This window comes from Lucilia cuprina, chromosome 6 (genome assembly GCF_022045245.1).
Source record: "Lucilia cuprina isolate Lc7/37 chromosome 6, ASM2204524v1, whole genome shotgun sequence".
Lineage (NCBI taxonomy): Eukaryota > Metazoa > Arthropoda > Insecta > Diptera > Calliphoridae > Lucilia > Lucilia cuprina.
The window spans coordinates 64255228-64278253 of NC_060954.1; the positions used below are offsets into that span (position 1 = coordinate 64255228).

Below are 23026 nucleotides of genomic sequence, written 5' to 3' on the forward strand. Positions count from 1 at the left end.
GTCTGTATTTCTTTTTCCTCAGTACTGTGATTTTAAAATCGCTAAATTAAATGTAAAAATCTTTCAGTTGCTATTACTGCGATCAGCTGTAGTTTAAAGATTATTCTAAAAAATAACAATTATTGACTGATACTTAAATGCGATAATTGTGATAATCGAAAAATAAGCTGGAAAGGAACGGAATATAATAGTAATTTTTGTAATAGTAATAAATAAATTATTAAATAGAGTTAAATATTAAAGAGTTTTTGAATATTTAAAAGTGGACAGTGATTGCAGCAAGCTATTTATATACTTAATGCGTCATTGTTAGTCATTGTCGCAGTTAAACTCAATATTTTTTTATACAAATTGTATGTGGAATAATCTTTTTAGGAACATATGTGCTCCAGGATTCAATTATTTTTAGATAGTGAATTCAGTGATCTTGATATACACACACGCATTATGATTGAAGAACTAACTGAAGAGGTTCAGCAATTGTTTCCAAATGAAACTAAAGTTTTGCCATCCATTTTGACTGTGTTATATTCGACAGCAAAACTTAATCATGCTAAACAGTTGGTGGCAACGATGAATGACATACGAAATCCAGAATTAAGGAATTATCTATTAAATTTGGTAAGTTTAATTTATATAAAATCGTTGTAGATCTCAAAAAGCTCTTATTATTTTTCCACGTTACTTATTACATACTTATGCGTATACAAACACACATACTTAAATAAATATGTGTATGTCAGAAATCTTTGATTTTATTTGGATATATCTTATTAAAAGCTTTTATTTAACTTGCTTTGTTAGAAGGTACAAATTTTGTAACTGATCAGTTCCCGTAGACCAATTTGGCTAAAACTTGGTACACATGAAGACACCTGAAGACAATGCAATGTTATTTTCAAAAACCCGGAATTAAGAAGAATTAAATTAAATTTAAAATTATAATTTTAAAATATATATCTGCACACTGTGGTTTGTGTATTTGAAGAAAACAGAATTGCCAGATATTAAAATTTCAAAGCAAATTTGAAAAAATAATATTTGTTTGAATTGTTTTGGTTAGTGCACGAACTAAAAAAATTTACAAATTATAGCTATAATACTATAAAGTTATACTTTGACTATAAAAGTCTAAACTAACTGGTGTTACATTTTAGTAGATTGAATAACGGGAACCGTACCGAAAATGGTTCTGCACAAAAAGTTGATAAAATATTAATTAATCGATTTGTAAAAATAATTCTTAAGAAACTATTTTTATTGCAACTCTGGACTATATCTTATCTTAGTTTTAGAAGCAGTAAAAATCCAATATTTGGATGCCAAGAATAAAACACAGTTTCTTTATGAAAATTTTACTGGTTTTTCACCAAACCTTGATGTACTTCAAATATGTTATTTGTAATGACTTTTCTACATCTCATTTTTAACTAGGATATAATTTGTAAGAAAATATTTGGTTTATAAAAGTGAATAATATGTAATCACATTTTTAGATGTGATTAAGAAGAAGTTTGTAAAGTATGAAATCAATTATTTTTTACTCCCAATAAACATTGATTTAAACATTTGAAAATTTTTGAAAATTATCTTAACTAAATAACGTATTTTTCAAATTGTTTTTAAATAAAATAATAATTACAAGAAACGTTTAACCAAATATAATGTAAAAAAAGGATAAAATTTACTTATAATTCTGAAATCATGAATCAACTAAAAGTTTTAGAAGAAGGCTAATAAAATTATAGAGTAATGGAATTTTCTTCAATATTATCAGAAATAAAGAGAACTAGTTCATAACATTATAGTTTTTTTTGTTGTTAGTTTTTGAAAAAAAAAAAAGGAAATGAGCATTTATAGGTAATTTATTGTAATTTTTTTTTTTTTTTTTAATGTTGAAATGATTTGTTAATAAGGAGTAATTTGTTAATGATATTTAACTGAGTGATTTAAATTTTTTTTGTTGGTAATTTCAAATACTTAAAACTCTATAATTATTGATATATATGCGTTGAATAACTTGTTTAAATGATACCTTGTCCATATGCTTGTTGATTTCTATTTGTATTAACTTTAAATTTAGTATTTTTTTTTTTTGCTTTAAAAAAGACTGCTTGTTAGATTTTATTTATATACACCATTAAATATAAAATTTACATATACTTCATTCAGCTCATCTCATTATATGCTAAAATGTCCTATATTATTATTATAATTATTTTTTTTACATTTTTTTAACTTTAATTTATATTCTTTATTTATTTACTTTTATTATTATTGTTATTTTATTAAAATTGAATGTTGTCTAATTAAGTAGTGTTATTGGATCCGATTATGGCCTTTGGCTAGGATTCTGTATAAGAATGAATAAACTAAACTAAACTAAACATAACTATAATAACATAGAATAGGTAGAAAAGTACGTTAATGTTTATAAATTAATAAAAAATATTGCAAAGCCAATAAAACAAAAACAGGATATAAAAGTGTGTAATGTTGTTTGCGTGTGTGTTCGAGAATCATTCCATGGTATTTTCGTAGTTTTTATTTGGACATTTTGTAGTTGTTTTATTTTCAGTTCATTCGGTATAACTTAATAAGGCAGAAATACGACAACTCTTTCTACTGATTCTACCTGGTAATGGTTGTATCATGACCTAGTTTTTAAATCTATTTACTTTATGTTTTGCATATTTTGTAAATTTCCAATGCAGATCTTTTCGAAATGGAAACGGAAATTACACTTATTTTTATTTTGATTGACATTTTATGAGTGTTGTTCCAGTAAATTATTACGATTATATATTTTACGCTTTTATAAACCAAATATTTTCTTACAAATGAAAACCGAGTATTGAAACAAATGATTCCCAAATTATAGAAACTTGAAGAATTCAATTTCTATCTAATATAAAAAGAAATGTTTTATAATTAAGCATTAAGCTAAATATAGTTAGTTACTAACTAACTAAGCTAAAGATAATATAAGAAGTTTTTGGTCGTATTCAGAATCGAATGTACTGGACGAGGAAATATCCTATGTGATGTTCCATGTCAGATAATTGGACTTTAAAGGAAATTATTGTTTCATGTCATGTTCAAAATCGAATGTACTGTACGAGGAAATATGCTATGTAATGTTCTGTGTCATGAAGCTCAATGTGTAGAATTTGATAACACAATTATTTTTTGCAAATTGAACACTTATTTTGTCGAATTTTAATTTAACAACAAATTTAAACGATTTATTAATTGGTGTAGATAAACAATCGAGCATGGGTTCGTATTTGGAAATATAGCTCGTCATTAAAATGAGTGCTTATAACCAATGAACATTCGATGATTCTAATGCGAATTTTCATTGGTGCACTATATTTATGATAACAAAATAAAACATTCAGAGTAAAAATATCCAATATATTTTAAAATCTGTTAAACATTCAACCAACTTGGTATATTCTTTTCTTCCCATCAAAAAAAGTGAGGAAAAAGAAGTAGAATTTTCACCACAAATAACATACTTGAAGTACTTGCAATTTTGATGAAAAACCTGTGAATTTTACATTAGCGTGTCATTGGAGGGATGTTATTCATTTTTAACAACTATAAACTACATCTAATCTTATTAATAGATGTAATAAAAATCCGATATTTGGATGTCAAAAATAAACCGAATTCGTTTAATGACATGCTTATGTTAATTTCATTGGTTTTTCACCAAAGTTTTATGTAGTTCGAATATGTTATATGTAGTGACTTTTCTACATCTCTTTCATCATTTTCAACTGGGTTTTCATTTGTAAGGAAATATTTAATATTTAATATATAATCACATTTTTAGATGTGATTAAGATGTCATTTGTAAAGTATGACATCAATTATTATTTGCTGGGCTATAATAGAGTTTCACATGAGTGAATTGGGTGCAATTGTTCATGCCTTATGAAAAATTTATTAGAATTTTGTCATTAACTAGATTACGTACTAGAGAAAACGTGAATACCTTCTTATTGAACAACTTCAATTTTTTTTGCTGGGAAGTTAATCTAAAATAAAAGATAATGTTATATTTAAATTTTTTTTTTAATATAAATGGAATTTTAATAAATACCCCATTTTACCTTCTAGTTTTTCATATCACGCACTTTTTCGAGAAATATTAAAAAAAATGAAATCTTCCTAAATATCAAGAAGAGTAATTGTAAACGGACTAGATTTCCAAAAAGATTTTAAATAAAATCTACTAGATTTCGTGTATGTGTAAATGGGGTTTCAGAAAAATATAATATCCGCTACTATGTTAATTCGAGACTTTACAGCAAATAATGTACGTACATATGTATGTATGTGCGTACATAATTTTAATGGAAAACTTATTTGGTTATGTCATATTTATATATAAAATAAAATAAAATTTATATGAAAATTACTCAATTTTTAAATATTTTTGAGTGCTTTTTATACCAGATTTGCAAAAAAAAAAAAAAATACATTCCAAGATAGTAAATTAGGGTATATACATATATCTCTTATAAATTTAAATTTATTTTATGATGAGTTTTTTCACACTATGTGTTGTATATTTTGTATAAATAAAATACATACCATTGCGTATTTGAAGCTCGTTTCTTTGTTTTTTAGTGTTTCTGCATTTCTTTGTTTGCAAATGTATGCAAATACTATAGATAATAATAAAAATAAATATTCTTGGTTTTTTAATAAAATTACTACCGTGTGTAAAGCTATCAGAAATTATTGGCCTCAAAGCCATTGTCACACATTCATTATATATCCTAATGTGTATTGTGATATTTATTGAACGTGCAATGTTGATGGATTGCGTTCGGATTTTCTAAAATCCGAAATTCTTATTTCTGCAGTTTTAGAGTTTTTTTGTTTAACTATTTGTGTTATGAAAATAAGATGGTGCTATCTAAACAAAAGAAAGAGGTAAAAAATCCACTTAGTGGTACTTTTGAAGTGGTGATAAATGTTATTTTTGGGAAGTACATACACTGTACTTCGTTTTATTTTTGCTGGGTTGTTGTTCTTTACTGTATTCAAGCAAGAGCAAAACAACAGCACTTTCGTATTCTTTGCTGGTAAATATTAACAAGAGCTACCATCACTGTAGATTTTGTTTTTGTTTATCATAAAAGTGCAAATCATATTTTTTGCCGTGTACGTATATGAATCGTTTGTTTTTTTCCTTGTATGAATGTTTGCAACAAAAAATATTAAATAAAAATATGTTTTTTTAATGTATTGGTATTTACTCTTTCATAAGGAACTTTTAGGTACTCCTGCTCTAAGGAATAAAATAGGAATGATTTTTTTGCAAAATTACAAATAAAGTAGCAACATTTAACTTTAACTTGAAATATTATTACCAGAGATGGGGGTAGTGCACTATTTTTTTATTTTTATTTCAAAAAATATATTTTTCACTAATTTTCATCAGCTTAGTGGTAGTGAAGCTTATATTTTTAGAACTAATATTTTTATACCCTTCACTTTCGTGAGAAGGGTATATATAAGTTTGTCATTCCGTTTGTAATTTCTATAATATAATTTTCCGACCCTATAAAGTATATATATTCTTGATCCTTATAGATAGCAGAGTCGATTAAGCCATGTCCGTCTGTCTGTCTGTCTGTTGAAATCAGTTTTTAGAGGACCCCAGATATCGGCGATGTCTGAATCTTCAATAATTCTATTAGACATGCTTTCGAGAAGATCGCTATTTAAAATCAGCAAAATCGGTCGGTAAATAACGGAGATATGAGCAAAAATCCGAGACAACCTCTAAAAATTTCATCAAAAAATTGTTAAAAAAGCAACAAAAACACTGTACATAGAAAAAGATGTACACGTGTGTGTGTAGATGTATTTGGTTTTATTCAGCTGTGTATTTTTTTGTATGTTTGGAATTCAAACATACAAAGTATACACAGCAAAAAAATATGATTTGCATTTTTTGTTAAAATAAAATAATTTTCCCTTTTGTTTTGTAAATATATTTTTGATGAATTGAAAAAAGTATTTAAAACGTTTTCAATTATATGAGAGTAGATTGTGAGTTATTGTACAATAATTTTTATGCGAATAATGTAAGTTTGAAATTTAAAACTAACACAAATTTTTTCCAAGTGCTTTTTAAAACAATTTTTTTTTACGATAAACAAAAACAAAATCTACGTCTCGTCAATGTTTACCAGCAATGAATCAGAGGTCGAAGTCGACCGGCCTCGAGTCGGAGCTTAGCCGCCGCCGAACTATATTTAGTTGCTTGAGCCGCCGCCGAAACATTCGGCTTAAATCGACTCAAATTTTTTTAAAGTTTTTATTAACTAGACTGTAAGATCAATTATGTTTAAAATACACTATGGTGAAGGGTATATAAGATTCGGCACAGCCGAATATAGCACTCTTACTTGTTTAGTGATTTTATTTTCTTAACTATAACTCAATTGAGTGGTAGTGTAGAAAAAACACTACACTCAAATAGTTAACAGTCACTAACAAAAGGCTTCAATAATTTTCTTTGCACTATTTTTTTTTAATGAGTGATCATGGAATTATTCTAATTGAAATACGATTATTGAATATATGTAGATACATACAGTGTCTCTCATAAGTATTAGAATTTAGGTATAATATGAAAAGAAACCAAATTTAATAACATATTTTCTATGCAAAATTAATAATTTAATTTGTTCAACTGTCTAGACAGTCCTTAGCTTTGATATTACGTAACTATCAACCGAATGGATATATTTTTGGACCATTTGGTGCACAATTTTGGGGCATTTGTATCATCTTTTCATGTAATATCATTAAAATGGCGATTTTTTGCAATATTTGTATTTTTTCCTCTTTTTTCCCAGAGATAAAACCGAAATTTGTTATTGGAATTTATTATACCCCTTGGGATATCTAAAAACAATATTTTTTGTTACAAGAATCTGTATTAAAACTTTCTAAGATATATTATTGGAATCATTCTTCTATCGCTAATTCAATTTATTGGAACTCAAGTATATTTTTATAATACTAGGGTCACAATTTTTGGGGAAACTCGTCTTCTATATATTGTTTTAGATATCAGCTGTTATACGTTTTAAGTTTTTAATATATTGTGTAAGTGTACAACTCCAAAGCATGCCTCGAAGAAACGCCATTCAATATAGTGGAATCATTCTTTTTATAACCAATGGCCTCTAGGCTGAATGTCATCATATAATTATGGTCTAACTCAAAAATATTGATATCTGTTTAAATATTATCTACTATGATCAAAATAAACCCAAAATTTTGAACATACAGTGTTGTTGTAATGTGCAACATAATCATGAATGTTATGAGTAGTAACAACTAAAATTTACTGTATAAAATCACGTTTTGTTAAGGCATGTTTTGGAGTTGTATACCGCTACGATGTCTTGAAAATTTAAAATATATTAGTACTTATGTATATCTACAATAATATATACTAGCCAACTTTGTCGGAAAATATCGATCCTAGTGGTACGAAAAGGGTGTTAAGATCCAGATAATTTAATTAGAAACAGAAGAACGATACCAAAAATATATCTTGGAATGTTTAAAAACAGATCCTTATAACAAAAATTATTATTTTTAGACACATCAAGGAATCTATTAAATCCCAATATTCGGTTGATAGTAACCTCTTAAAACAAAAGACCATTTCATTATAATTTTTATGTTTCGTAAAATATGTTCATGTATGACCATATACAGGAAAAATTCGAATACTTTTGTGAAGTAATTTTATAGACTCTTTTTAAAAAATGTTAAATTAATTTAAGTAAATGTGAATTTTTAAAGTTTTCAAAGCTAAGGGCTGTCTAGACAGTTTAACAAATTAACTTATTAATCTTGCATACAAAATATGTTATTAAATTTGGTTTCTTTTCATATTATACCTAAATTCGAATACTTATGAGAGACACTGTACATATATATAATAAATAATTTTGACTTAAGAAACTTAATAAAAAAGGAATTAGAGAATTTGTAAGACATTAAATAATTAAATTTTTTAAAATATACAAATGGAGAATACAGATTTTGATAGCGATGACAGTTTGATGGACTTTGGGGAAATTGTGAAAACATTATTAAAATAATTGGTTTATTAATATCTTTAATATTAGGACCTTTAACCTTTGTTCAAAAAGAAGGTAAATGAAATACGTGCTTTCCGTTTAAGCTCGGAGACCGATATTTTTAGCCACAACAAATATCCACAAATAAGGCAAATGTTTTTAAAATTTAACACGCCTTTGCCTTCTTCTGCTCCAGTAGAACGTTTATTTTCTTTTAGCGGAATGGTGGACTCTCCTCGGAGAAATAAATTAAGTGATTCCAATTTCGAAAAACTTGTTTTACTTAAAGCCAATAATAGCTAATTTTTACTTTATTATGTTTTGTTTATTTCTGTTTTTATTGTAATTGTGTAATTTTTGTATTTAAATAGCTTTTTACAACTTGTTTCCTTAAATATAATAACATATTAACTTAAACTTTCAATTGAGTGAAGCATTTCTCTGTTGAAAACAAAAATAGTGCAGGAATATTTTTTGAACTAATAATTAAGTGTAGAAAAATTTATTTCACTAGGCTGTAAAAACAAATATTTTAACTATTTTTAAAATATTTTTAGTTAAAAATTTTAAATATCACTATTACTATAATTGAGTGAGGCTTATATTTTTGAAATCATCACTAAACTTAAATAAAAGTAGTGAATAATTTTGAACTACCACTAATAATTAGTGATAGTTAATAATTAGTGCACTACCCCCATCTCTGATTATTAGTGTATACAAAAAATCTATTTTGTATATTACCCCGTGATACAATTTTACATTTTTTTAAAGGTTTTCAACCCCAAATTTTACACATCTGCAATCCGTTTTTTGCTATCCCGTCTGGTTACTGAGATATATCGTGTCTGTTTTGCTCTATATACTTCAAAACAGAACTTTTTACAAATTCTTGAAATTGATTTGTGCTGAAAATTTTGCTCAATATAGAGTTAAACTTGTTTAATACTAATAGTTTTCAATATATTTTTCTGTTGTAAGTAATTATTTGGAGTTCTTCTTTGTGTATAGAATACTGTTGTACTTTACAATTAGACTAAATAAATACATATCGCTCATATACTACAAGATCAGTATACATAATCAAAAAAAGTCGTCGATTAAGTGTAATGAGTAAAATTAAAATTTTTATCTGTTTTTCATCTATGTTGAAATTTAATGAAAGAATAATGTTCTTATTTACTTTCATTTAGATATATTCCAGAAATATGTATGTACATTAGGGTTATTACTGTTTTGGGCGGCAAAACCATCGTAACAGTGTATGGCCTTATAAAGGCTAGGTTATGGTAATAAAATAAATAAATAAAATGCCACAGCAAAGGCAATTTTTGTCAGACCATTTACAGGTCAAAAAATTTCTGAGCCTGATCATTCACAAACCCAAGAAGTCGATTGCGTTCACAATGCCTTAGACAAATATCTGAAATGTTTAAAATTTAATTTGTCACTCGTTAATTATTTGAAAAATTTTAAAACAAATAAGATTAAACTTAAGATTGTAAAAATGCAATTTTCAGATTTTAAAATTTTTTCTATGATATCTAACCAATTACGTTTCTCGGTTCTTCCAATTACTAAAATAAAACTTCTTCAATATAACTAAAATAATTTATTTACAATAAAATTTAAAAACTCAATTTTGCAGCCTACTTTCCAAACAGCAAATATAATAAAGGTTCCCAAAATCAATTACCAACACCGTTAAATATTTTTGAAACAGATTTAAGTATCGTTAGGAGAAAAGAAAAAAATTCAAAATTAAAAAATTACTGATTTAAAATTGCTATTTAGTTTCTGAAATAGACAAAAATTATTACTTAACTCAAATAATTTAAGATGTTAATTTGTTTATTTGTCATATTCTTTAATAACATTATAAATAGTTTTTACTTTTGTAAATGAATAAATTGTTTTTTTTTTTGTTAAAATTTTTAGGTGTGCTTTATTGCTTTTCTAATGCTATTTTGCTTTACGTGTATGCATTTGCAAGGAAATGTGCTTGAGATGGCGTATAGAGCAAACGCCATTATTTTTACCGTTGTAGATGAGATCGAAAATTTACCTCAGAATCTTCATTTCAAAACAAACATATGGTAAAAAAATCACAAAATCCTATAGATCAGTTTTTGAGAAAAATGATGTTAAACTTCAACATCGATTTACTCAAAATGCATTTATACGCAACATATTTTTTTAACTTTTGAAAGAAAGTAAATAGTGTTTTAAGAAAAAAAGTCTGCGAAATAGTTTGATACTATCCTCGTTACAAAATAGTAATATAAAATTTAATATTTTTTGCTCTATTAGCAATTCCAGAGAAAAGAATCGAATTTGTCTGAGACATTCGTTTGTACGCACTTTACATAATTTATAATAAGCATAAAAAGTCTTAAAGTCTTAAAAGTCCGCCTGTTTAAGGAAGAGATTAAAATCTTTGTCGGAAAATCAATCCAAACCCTTGTCATATAGCCATTTTTGGATAGAAATTGCATCTCAAGTCGCAATTTTCCATTATTTTTCTGCTAAACAATCTTCTAATAAATCAAATAATATTCCAAATCTAATTTTGGGAGAAAAAATTCCGATGGAATTATGAAATTTGTATAAGAAACATGTCTAATGCAACACAATTTCCCAATCGAAATGTAATTTGTACTTTAAGCGGCGTTTTGTCTTTATTTCATTAAAAGAATAGGGATTTTGTGTCATAATTTTTAGTTTTTTTTTTTTTTTGTAACATTATTCTCGTAAAATCGATTAAGGAAGCCATTTAGGAAATATTAAAAAATCTTGTTCAAAATAATCCTAAATTTTGACATTTTGATAAAATATTTCCTAATTTAGCTTCGACAGCGATCAAATTACAATTTCTACAAATAATGTATCTTTATAAAGATTTTTCTAACTCGTATGGCTATAAAATATATTAATTTTATATCTAAACCCCAACACTCGTTCAAAAGAATTCAATTAGTCTCGTAAAAGTAATAATTACATGACTGCGTACAAACGAATTTCTTAACGAAAATTAATTTTTTGTCTAATATTTTTATTAGAGACAAATATTTTATAATATTTTTCTATTATTTTATAATATTTTTCTATTATTTTATAACTATGGTCATAGTTGCCAGATGATTTGGGTGCAAAAACGTCAAATTTCGAAAGAAAAAATCGTCAATTATTTTTTGGAAATCGTCATTAAATCATCAAAACTGTTTGTTGTAGATAATAAACATATTTGATGACATTTCTACTAATTTTTTATTCTATAGTTTAACTATCGAGACAGTTTCATTAATTTCAATTGATTTGAGTTGTTATTATCTGCATAATTTGATAAATACTTCAAAACTCATTATATTAAGTTTTTGAGAAAAAATGAAATATGATCCTAAAATTGTTGGTGAAAAAATACTCCAATATGTGTATTTTATTTTAGGCCACTTGTTTAAAATTTAATAAAAATGTTAAATTTTTGAAAATGTAAAATTCCCAAAAAAATTGATGTGAAATTTCATTTACATATACGGAAAATTTTCCTAAAATTGGGATTACTTTTCATATTATCCTTGGGGCAATATTTCACTTATTTTGGGGTTAATTTACATTTCATTTTTTTTAATATTAAAATTATACCATTTATTATTTATTAATTTTAGAATATTACAAATATAATTAGATTTTCTTTTTGATAACAAACAAAATAATAATAAAATGTATGAAAATTTGTATATTATTTTTTTAAATCGTCAAATTAAGAGGTAAAATCGTCAAAATGCTATTTTTGACAATAAAAATCGTTTCTAAAAAAAGTTTTACAATAAACCCAAAAATGGCTTTAAAAATAAAAGAAAACATGTTGCGTACAAACGATTGTCTATCACTGTATGTTCAAATTAATTAAAATATTTTTGTTGAATAATATTCGCCAATATGTGTATCGAATGAAAAAGGACAATCTCCGGAAATAAAATGTAATATATCCACTTTTTTGTCCTTTGAAAATTTCATCCGAAAGAACAAATTATATTTTTAGTCTAATATGAAAAAAATAATTTCTTGACATAGGTATAAGGAAATCAACGTAAGAAAATATTGGACATTATTTTTTGGACTTGAACAAAACCAAACACAAGTTAAATTGGAGTTCGAATATGCAAAACGGTTTTAATTTTTTTTTTAAATTTTTTAAATTTTCTGACCACTTTTCCTTTTTGAAAGGACTTGGCATAATTAAGGATATAATATTTTTTATATTTATTCAAATATTTGTATTCCTGTGTTACTGGGCTTGTAATAAAGTAGAACGAAGTCTAAGAGACTTCCAATCTTGAGATCTTTATATTATTTTGTTTATGAAGTACGTCTACGTTTATAAGTCCAAGATGAAAAATAGTTTTTAATTTACTTATCATTTTTACTTCCTCTTTATACTTTAAATAATGGCTGTTTATAAACATAATGAATCTTGAAACCAACCGAAATTCAAATACAATTTTTTAGCATGTTATAACTACACTTTTTTGTATCATATTCATTAAAAGCGTGTAATTTTCGTAATATATATTTTTTTATTAAAAAAAATAAATTTTAAATTTTCAAATAGAATTTGTAATAACTTTTACAATTTTCAACTAATTTCGCTGAAACTATAAAAATATTTATAATTATTATATATTCTATAATCAAAAAATATAGTTTTCATTTAAAATAATTCAGAGCAACTGTGCAACCAATTAATATACATTGGAACCTCGATTTGCTCGATATTCGGGACCGGAAGCATTCTGTGTAATCGATTTTCTCCGTTAATTTTGTTTAGTTTTTAATAGATATATTTATGAATTAATAATTGAATTATAAAAGTTTTAACACTAATGTACATATATAAAATTAAAACAATTAAAGGATTTTATATTCATACATGTTTCAAAAATATAAAAAAAAAATAAAAAGTAGATTTGCCAACAGCTGATAATGAAACAATGCGTTACGTTCCCCTAATCACCTTTTTAACATTCACTAAATGTATAGCAGCTGTAAGTAGATAAAACATACATACACTGAAAGTAATTCATGTATTACACAAGAAAACTGCGGTAAATACTTTGTAGTTTCACACAAAGAAATGCTTTTGTATTTTCTTTTAATATGTGATGCTTTCATTTCATAACTCGTTTAGAATATCCCATTCGTTCCCAACGATAGTCTCATGGTCAAACTAACGACTTGCACAGGTTTCCGTAAAACTAAAACGAGTCAGCTGATTTATCAGAGAACGGAACGTAAATATTAAATGATCATTAGGCATGGATTATTCGGAGTGTACTTGAGAGTTTTAGCTTAGAAATGAAAAACACCCTTAAATTTCTAAAACCATGTGCACATACATACTATGTACATTCATACGAACATGTGTATGTATGTAACTGCATTTTTATAAAAACCCTGCCAGCAACTCAATAAACTTTTAATGGACTATATGCATTTTAACCTTCACAATTTATAGGTTGACATTTTAATAAAAAATATTTTTTTTCCGAAAATATATTTTCAAATCGATTCGATCTTTTATTATTTTTTAATATTGCAGAAACTAAATTTTTTATAATTCACATGAAAATTCTCTAAAAATTGGCTTAACAAAATTGCTAAAATTGTAAAACTGCCATCAGAAGGGTTTCCAAATAAGGACTACACCCAAAAGTCTACGTCATTTAATAAGGATGAAAACACTTGTGACATCCAAAAATATTAGTCCTACTCAAACCTTATAGTATACCAATCGGCTCAGAATCACATTTAAACTTAATATTTCTGTCTGAGCATGACTAAAAATCTAAATTTTTTATGAAATTTGCATATCTTCCTTATTTATGAACCGAATTTGTTGATTTTAAATAGCATTCCATTCGATCGTATGTCTGATAGAATTATTAAAATTCGTATCTCGCAGATATTTGGGGTCTTCTTAGATTTCTTATTTATGAACCGAATTTGCTGATTTTAAATAGCGTTCTATTCGATCGTATGTCTGATAGAATTATTGACATTCGGATCTCGCAAAAATCTGGGTCTTCTTAAATCTGATTTCAACATACATAGACATGGCTAATAGACTCCGCTGTCTATAAGGATTCAAAATATATATACTTTATAGGGTCGGAAAATTATGTTATAGATAGTGATGAGAATAATAATTCACATTTTGAACATAGTCACTCGTGTAGGGTATCACACTTATTTATTTGTTTTACCATAACCTAGTCTTTATAAGGCCATAGACGTTGGCCCCCATACAACTTTGGTATTCTGCATTTACTACAATTTTTGGACGACGTTTGTGTTTATATCTAATTGGAATAATTACTAATAAAAACTCAAACATTTTTAAAATTTTGTTGGATTTGTTATTATTTATTATTATTATTTTTTATTATTTTCACCAAATCAAACCGTAAGTATCTGCGAATACAAAGCTAATAAAGATATTTATTCAAAACCGGAGTTTTCAAAATAACGGGTTATTTTATATTCGAAAAATCCGACGGTAGTAAAACATTATATTTAGCTTGTAGTCAGTTTGCAAAAGTTAATTAAAAGTGTATTGGAAAATAATATTGCTGGCAGGGTATTTATGTACACATATGTACATTCATTATATACATATGTATTTGAAAGAAATGTATACGCTATGAAGGACAATTCAGGATCTACATTATCATTTTATTATTGCAATTGTGTGTGAAGACATTGTAATGTTTAAAAGAAAAATAAGTTATTTGTATTTTGACAGTGAAGTGTTTTAAATGGATCAAAATTGTTTTATGAATCGTAAACGGTGGTTCACTTCGGTATGGCCAGGAGCTAAATTCTGGAAAGGGTCTATAACAACTCCCTTATCTCCGTATATAACGTATCCTGCGGTAATATCTATAAAAGAAAAAAGTTTGTTTACCTTTCACTTTGATTAATAAAATGTCTATAGGCGTTTTGGTAACTAGTGATTTAAAACTCATTCTTTAAAATAATATGTGTAATTTACAAGATAAAAAAAACGTAAAAAATAATAGCAGTGTTACTTGAACTTTTTTGAGCTAAATACGAGACAACCTCTGAAATTTTCATTAAAAAAATTAATTTTTTTATTTTTTTTAAATAAGCAACAACAACACTGTGAATTGGAAAAATACCCAGTAAAGAATTTTTTCTGACATGTCTGAAGTCAGAAATTTTCTGTAATTATTCTTATACTTTATCAGAATTTTTAACGAATAATATAAATTTTCTTTAGACATTTCACAGAATAATCGGTTTCCGATCAGTTTCCTATAAGCATAAAAACAACAAGTAGATAAAGCAGTAATATGTTGGTAATACAGCTCATATTTGTTTGAGGGTGGTAATGCAGTTTGACGGTGGTAGCACAGTACAACGGTTAATATTTCTTTCTGCGCTAATACAGTTTACAGTTGGTTGTGTGACATGTAGATTCAAAATGTGACTTTTACTACAAATGGTCTATTTATTTGTTATTGTTGTTTTTAGTTACTTTGATGCACATATAAAATGTAAAATTTAAATAAAATACAAAAATTAATTAAAATTTTATAAAATTAAATTGAGTTCTAAAAATAAATAAAAACTGTTTTTTAAACATAGTTGGTGATGGGTATACAAGATTCGGCACAGCCGAATATGCACTGAAAAAATCCATGCTTAATATATACGAAAATGTCGTACATTGTACGCATCGTTCGATGTTTCGCACATTGTACGAAATATTTTAGTATAATGCAAAATATTCTTGAAAAAATTAATTTACATAAATTGAAAAAAGGGAATTTTGAATAAATATGGTAAAATTTACGAAATATTAATATATTCAAACATTTTTGTTCATTTTAAAATAAATTTTCTAATTTTAGTTCAAAATTATTCTCCACACGAATTTTAAATTTTTTTATGAAAACACCGTCCAACACCATTTTTCACACACGAACCAAACCATATACATACGAAAGCACATAATTTATATGTTATAACTGCGTACTCAGTTTTTCATTTTCTGATCGTTTGTCCTTTTAAAAGGACTTTAAAATTTTAGGTACATACAATTTTCAAAAATTTTTATAAAATATTTTAAGCCACCCTATTATTACAATATGGGTATCAAACTAAAGAGGACAATTGCAGTATTTTTATCTTGTATTTTGTTTTATTTTTTAAGAATAAAAAGATGTAAAAAATATCCTTATAAAAGTTTATCCTTTATTATCCTTGAAATTTTATACGAAATTGTTCAACAAAAAATATTCATAATAAAGACATTAGAATGGAGTAAAAAAGTCTGAAATTTGGTCTACATAGCTCCATTTGTTTAATTTTTATAATATTTTTTAAATATCTCAATAAATTAATTAATAAAATTTTCCCCTCTAAAAATTTCCTTTTTTTGTAAAAATATTATGTAGAAAAATTAGAAATTTGTTATTGTGGAACCGAGTTTCTTTATCTCTATGATAAAAGTGGAAACTTTGAAGAATATGAAAAGATAACAATCGATTAAGGATATATTGCATTTTTTATCCTTTCATGTTAAAACTCCTTTCTTGGAAATTATATTTTCCTTTTTAATTTAACACAATTATTCCGAACTCTATAGTTATTCTAAATTCTATATATCTTTTAAAAATATCTTTGACATCCCAATAATGTTATCAAAGTAGTTTATTATATAGTTTTTATTAAAAATACAACAGTGCGAAGGTATATCATGTGCAATTAGTAAACCATGATATACATAAATATTTAAACAAGTTAGGAAAGTATAGCCGGACTTGGCCGAGCATATCATACCCTACACCAGTTGTAAATTTCTTTCAAATGTGATTTATTTTAGCAAATAAAATATTTATGTTGAATTTTATTTCAATTGCGACATATTGAAGAAAAACTAATTTTCTGAATGTGGGCTAGAGTCAAATAAATGCGACAATTTGTTAAACAAATATCGTGTGCGCTATCATAAGCAGGCCTTTAATACGTATATTATAAAATTAAGAGGAGAGATTTATGTCTACATATATAAACGTTTTTTATGTAGCTTTTCATCGTGATACTAATGTTTATATTAATTATATTATATTTTACATTTATATTAATATTGCGCTTATCATATTATCCTGAAGTGGATTTTAGATTTCAGAACATGCATGTTTTAATCACTAAATCGTCATAATCATACGAAATAAAATTTTATATATTTTAAGACATATTATCTCAACCACCGGTTATGTTTAATTGGTAGATATTTTGTCTGAAAACTGTCAATTTAACGTTAGGATAAAAAATTAACAGACATTGGGATAATGGGGGTAGGTAATTGGTATAAATAATTAATTAAATTAAACAAAATATTCTCAAAAAAAAATTTTAATTTGAATACATCTTAACTTTTAATTTTTTTACAAAGAACTAATAAAGATAAAGACATAAAATTTGGGAGTCTGCAACTCCATATTTGTAAATATAACATATATATTTTTTCTAAAAAAACTGACTATAGAAAATAAGGATATTAAAGGATTAAAATTTAAAAGGACATTTTTTTATTTTTTTATTCTAACATTTTAAAACTATTTTATTTGTAAAAATACTGTTATTCTCCTCTTTCAATCGATACCTATATTGACCTACTAGACCAAACCAAATTTAAGCTAAATATAATTATACTTACTCTTCCTTTTAAACTTTAAAGTCCTTTTAAAGGAAGAAACGATCAGAAAATAAAAAAACCAAAAATGTAGTTTAACTATATCAAGTATGTAGTTTCCAACGTATAGGATCTTGCTCATGTGTGCAACAATTTTTCCCAATTTGTTGTACGGTGAAATAATTCAAGAATAATATTATACTTTTTCTTAAATTTTATAAAAATGTAGTTTTATTTAATCATAATATAATTAATATCATTATGTTTAATTTCACTAAAATTTAAGAAAAAAAATATTACGGAAGGTTTTCGTACTTTCGTAAAAATAGAAAAGGGTTTTATTAAATAATATTTCGTATTATACACGAAATTTTTGTAAATATTACGAAAATAGAATATATTATTTTCAGTGTAGAACTCTGACTTATTTATTTTATTCCTATATTAGCCTTTATACTAAAGGAGAATAAAAAGTCTGCACATTTTATGAAGTAAAATATAAAATGGCCGATTAATCACACAAAGTGAAGTAGTGCTAGTGTGGGAAGAAAATTTTACGCTCTGCCGATGTATGTTGTAAAACTTTGTCATGCTAAAAACAAGTATGAATGTAAAGTCGGGCATAGCCATATGAGACCCTACACCATGCCCGAATGTAAAGTCGGGCATAGCCATATGAGACCCTACACCAACCAGTATGTTAAAAATGTAGATTATTTAAAAAATAAGTAAGAGTGCTATATTCGGCTGTGCCGAATCTTATATACCCTTCACCATAGTGTATTTTAAACATATTACCCCGCAGTTCGACGGGACAGTCCCGAACTGACCACTTAACCTACCACTTGTGGTGGCCCCTAGCCACCTGACTACCCAGGTGACCGACCATTTTAACATGGGCTTGTCTTCCTATCGTCAATCTACACCCTACAAAGAGACTAAAGAGACGATTGCCTCCGCTCTCACTTACAAAGGGGACACTAAAGTGACGACTGTCTTTCGGAAGTACAAAAACAACTTTTAAGACTATAACCTATAGGTTACTGGAGGAAAGTAGAAAGACGACTGTCTCCGCCTCCGCTTACAAGGAGGACACTAAAGTGACGACTGTCTTCATTCTCGATTACAAAGAGTACATTCGTGACGAATGACCCAAAACATACGAATCGACTCATGAACGAACGATTACTTTATCAGAACAAACCCAATATACCCTCCCTCCCCACCAAAGTGGTGTAGGGTATAATTAGGCTGATAGGATAACGTTAACGAGTGCCCTAACAGCTTTAAAGTTTCCAAGAGCATATACAAGGGGAAATATAGTTTTTTTTCCAGTTTTTGCTTAAATTTTGCCATTTAGTAATAAATTTTGCACCTCATATTTTCTTCATGTAATTACAGAAATTTGATGAAATAGATGGTCAATCTGTTACACCACTCACAATGGCAGCTATGGCAGGTAATACTATGTATGTGAAAACCTTGCTTTCACACTACAGCGTTGATTTGGAACGGGAGTGTAATGTAATATTTGACGGACTTGTGGTTTACGGCGCCACAGCGTTATGGGTGGCTGCAGGATTGGGTCACTTACAGGTTGTTAAACTATTAGTTAATAATGGTGCAAATGTTAACCACAATACAAAAGCTCAATCATCTCCCTTACGAGCTGCATGTTACGATGGACGTTTGGATATAGTTAAATATTTAATTGAACATGGAGCAGATGTTAATTTGGGCAACAAATACAACAACACGTGTATAATGATTGCTGCTTACAAAGGTCATGCTCACGTTGTAAGTTATTTAAAGTTTTAAAATAATTTTCATATTCTTCTTAGTTATTATGTTATATATAATTAAAAAAATAAAAATAAATCGTTAAAATTAGAGAAATAATTTATTATAATAAGGACAAATTAAGAAAAAGCTATACTTGTATTGAGTTAAAGAAAACTTAAACTTCTGAGAAAAAAGGGAGTTAAAAAAATTTACAAAAAAATACTGTACTCTTTTGACTTTGTTCTTGTTCGATAGAGCTGAAAACTTGTGTCTGCCCTACAATCCAATAGTAATGCTTGCCAAAAAATCTCATCTTAATAAGACATCGATTTCAAAAATCTGGTCCCTTGACTCGAAGTTACCCATTTGTATTATTTTTTTCGTTTCGTCCTAAATTCCAAAAAAATCCAAGTCTACTTCTTGATTAATTTTGTGAGCAATGTTTGTGTAGTGTGTGTGGGAGTGAAAGAAGTATGTTTTTTTTGTGTTACTTTTGAAGCTTGTCATTCATTATCTTTAGTTAACTAACAAAATACTACAGACCATCAGTTGTTCAAATGAATGTATACATATGTATGTATGATAAACTGGATTAATATTTTCAAAAATAAATTTACCCCGAAATTTTGTATTTAATTTAGCCATTTCGAGCTAAGAATATTCAGATATGTATAAAATTTATACATTATTCTTTGATTTATACTAACAATGCAAAAAATAATAAAATAAATGCTTTTAACGAATATCTGTTTTACATTTATTAAAACGATTTTCATTACAATATTCACCTTTTTACAAATTCTGTATAATAGAAATATTAAAAAGAAATTAGCTAAAGACTAAAATTCATCACAAAATACTTTTGCTCGATTTCATGTTTAAACGATATACATATTTATGTATAAATTCTAACTCAAATAAAAGAGTCATTAAATGGATACTTCTACTAGTTGAACTCTTTTCGAATGTATTTATTTTTTTATATTGTTTTTGTTTAAGGTGGATACTCTATTAAAAAATGGTGCTAACCCAAACGAGCAAGCTCTTTGTGGAGCAACTGCTTTACATTATGCTGCTGAATGTGGGCATTTGGAGGTATGTCGAATACTGCTTGATCATGGAGCTCGTTTACAAGAAAATGAACATGGATTAACACCTGTTTTAAATGCAGCCGAACGTACTCACGAGGATGTAGTTAATTTATTTATTGATAGACCTGGACTTATGAAAAAAGAAGACATAATAATTGCACTCGAATTATTAGGTGCGTCGTTTGCGAATGATAAAGACAACTATAGCATTCAAAAGGCGTATACGCATTTATTGCGAGCAATGGAAATGCGATATTCAGATTCGGAAAAGATAATAAAAAAAAGAATTATCCCGCCTGAATTAGCTTATGACAATTGGCTCGAAACGGAAAATCTTCCTGAACTGCAAGCAATAAGGCTAAATCATCATTCAATTCACATGGAATCTTTAACCATAAGAGAGCGTATACTGGGAAAAAATAATCCTGATTTGCCTCAGCCGATTGTTTATAGAGGTGCAGTAATGGCTGATCAAGGTCGATTCTATCAATGCCAAACGCTATGGAACTATGCCATGGACTTAAGAATGATGAATAATGTATCAGTGGAACGTGACTTACTGCGTTTCGCGCAACTGTTTTCACAAATATTACGCATTGAAGACGTTCAACTAGATTTATCTCAGGTTTTATCTGTATTAGTGAAGTGTCAGCAAGAAATAGAACGAAATAAATACAAAATTGTAAACCCTGGTCCCAAGGATGTGCCGCAAATGATTGCCGTAAGTATCATACTGTTTTGATTTTATTTAAAATGTATATAATAATATGTATCTCTTATTATATTTTATAAAGGATCAGAATGAACAAAATGTAGCATCTGCCTTATATCTTATAAAAATTATAACAAAGGTTTTGGCACAACAGCCTCAATATAATAAAGAACACATAGATCTCTTGTACAATACAATCAAAAAATTTATAAAATGTGATACTCGACTTGCGGATGGACAAACTTTGCTTCATATGGCAGTAAATGGAAGGACACCTGTTGACGATTTCTTTACCAGCGATGTGTGCAAGTAAGTTTTATATAAAATATTTATTACATTCTAAAGATAAATATGTTATTTTGTGTTTATTAGGTTTCCATGTTTTCGAACTGCACTTTTATTAGTACACGCTGGAGCTTCTGTTATTGCTACAGATGAGTTGCGCAATACTCCACTCCATACTCTAGTGGCTAGTGTAAGTAAAACTATTATTTTAGATTTTTAATTAATTTTTATTGCATAATATTAATATGGTTTCTTTTCAGTTTCCTCGAGATAATCCCCACTTATTACCAAATGCTGAAAAAATTGTAAAACTATTAGTTGATGCAGGAGCTCATTTGGATGCCATTAATGCCCAAGGCTTAACACCAGCTCAAGTCGCTCATGTTGGTAAGATTTAAAAAAGATATATTTGAAAACTCAGTTTTATGTACTTTTAATGAAATTTATCAAATTTTATACTTCCAGCTGGTTTAAAAAACATTATACTTGGTTATGAAAATTCGTTAACATCATTAAAATGCATTGCATCCCGCTGTATTGCTATTAATAAAATAAAATATCAAGGTTTAGTACCCACTGCTCTAGAGTCTTATATTCAAATTCATAGTGCTGAAAAGTTTTTTGCATAAAACTGAACATTTTTATAACGCTGTTTGGAAAACACCGACATTATCAAAAGAAATTCAAAAGGATGTAACAAAAAAATTAGTTATTTCCCCAACTAAAAAGTCATAAAAGCACATTATTAAACAATGTCTTGGCGGACGGGACATTTATATTCAAACGTGTTATAATATAATATAGTACATTAAAGAAAAAATCATGATTAAAACAATTGTATTTTCTGAAAATTACGCCCTTTTGGATTTTTGTTGACGATGTTTTTTGTGAGAATGGTTAATTGTATCTATCTATTGTATGTCAACCAAACACATACATACATAACATGAATATATTATTGGAAAAAACTCTCAATCTCTAATTTTCAAAAATGTTTATCTTACCATGAGGAACAATATATTTTATTGTATGTAAAAATTTTGTAAAAACATGATCCTAGTGTTCACTTCTTTTAATTGTAATTATATTATTTTTTTTAATATAAATATATATTTATTTTTATATTCTAATTTGCTTAATATTTATTTGTCTTTTTAATAAAGAATAGAACGAAATTTTTTAGTAAATAATATAAATGTTTATCAAAGCGAAACTTATGAATCGACCACAAAGTTCTTAAAGTGGTTATGTAAGTTGGTATGTATTAGGGAAACTGAATAAGATACTTACGCGTTTTAGACCAATT

At 26.9% G+C, this 23026-nt stretch overlaps 1 protein-coding gene and 1 long non-coding RNA gene across 5 annotated transcripts; one reads left to right on the plus strand and one right to left on the minus strand.

The window, feature by feature from the left end:
* Positions 1 to 45: 45 nt before the first annotated feature.
* On the plus strand, positions 46 to 22681 carry LOC111690142 (protein fem-1 homolog B). Of its 4 annotated transcripts, none has more exons than XM_046954850.1 (8): positions 46 to 190; positions 376 to 621; positions 19252 to 19647; positions 20632 to 21444; positions 21518 to 21744; positions 21808 to 21910; positions 21981 to 22107; positions 22186 to 22681. In XM_046954850.1, exons 2-8 carry the CDS (start codon positions 382 to 384, stop codon positions 22347 to 22349), a joined length of 2070 nt encoding a protein of 689 aa, XP_046810806.1. In that variant the 5' UTR covers positions 46 to 190; positions 376 to 381; the 3' UTR covers positions 22350 to 22681. The 4 variants fall into 4 exon arrangements, with proteins under 4 accessions (XP_046810806.1, XP_046810805.1, XP_046810808.1 ...); XM_046954849.1 differs by having other exon boundaries at positions 91 to 308; XM_046954851.1 differs by lacking the exons at positions 46 to 190; positions 376 to 621 and adding an exon at positions 4823 to 4950.
* On the minus strand, positions 2245 to 4344 carry LOC124420760. The gene is made up of 2 exons (XR_006941360.1): positions 4122 to 4344; positions 2245 to 4046 (listed from the first exon to the last, which is right to left on the minus strand). It is a non-coding gene; the product is annotated as an uncharacterized LOC124420760 (long non-coding RNA).
* Positions 22682 to 23026: the final 345 nt, after the last annotated feature.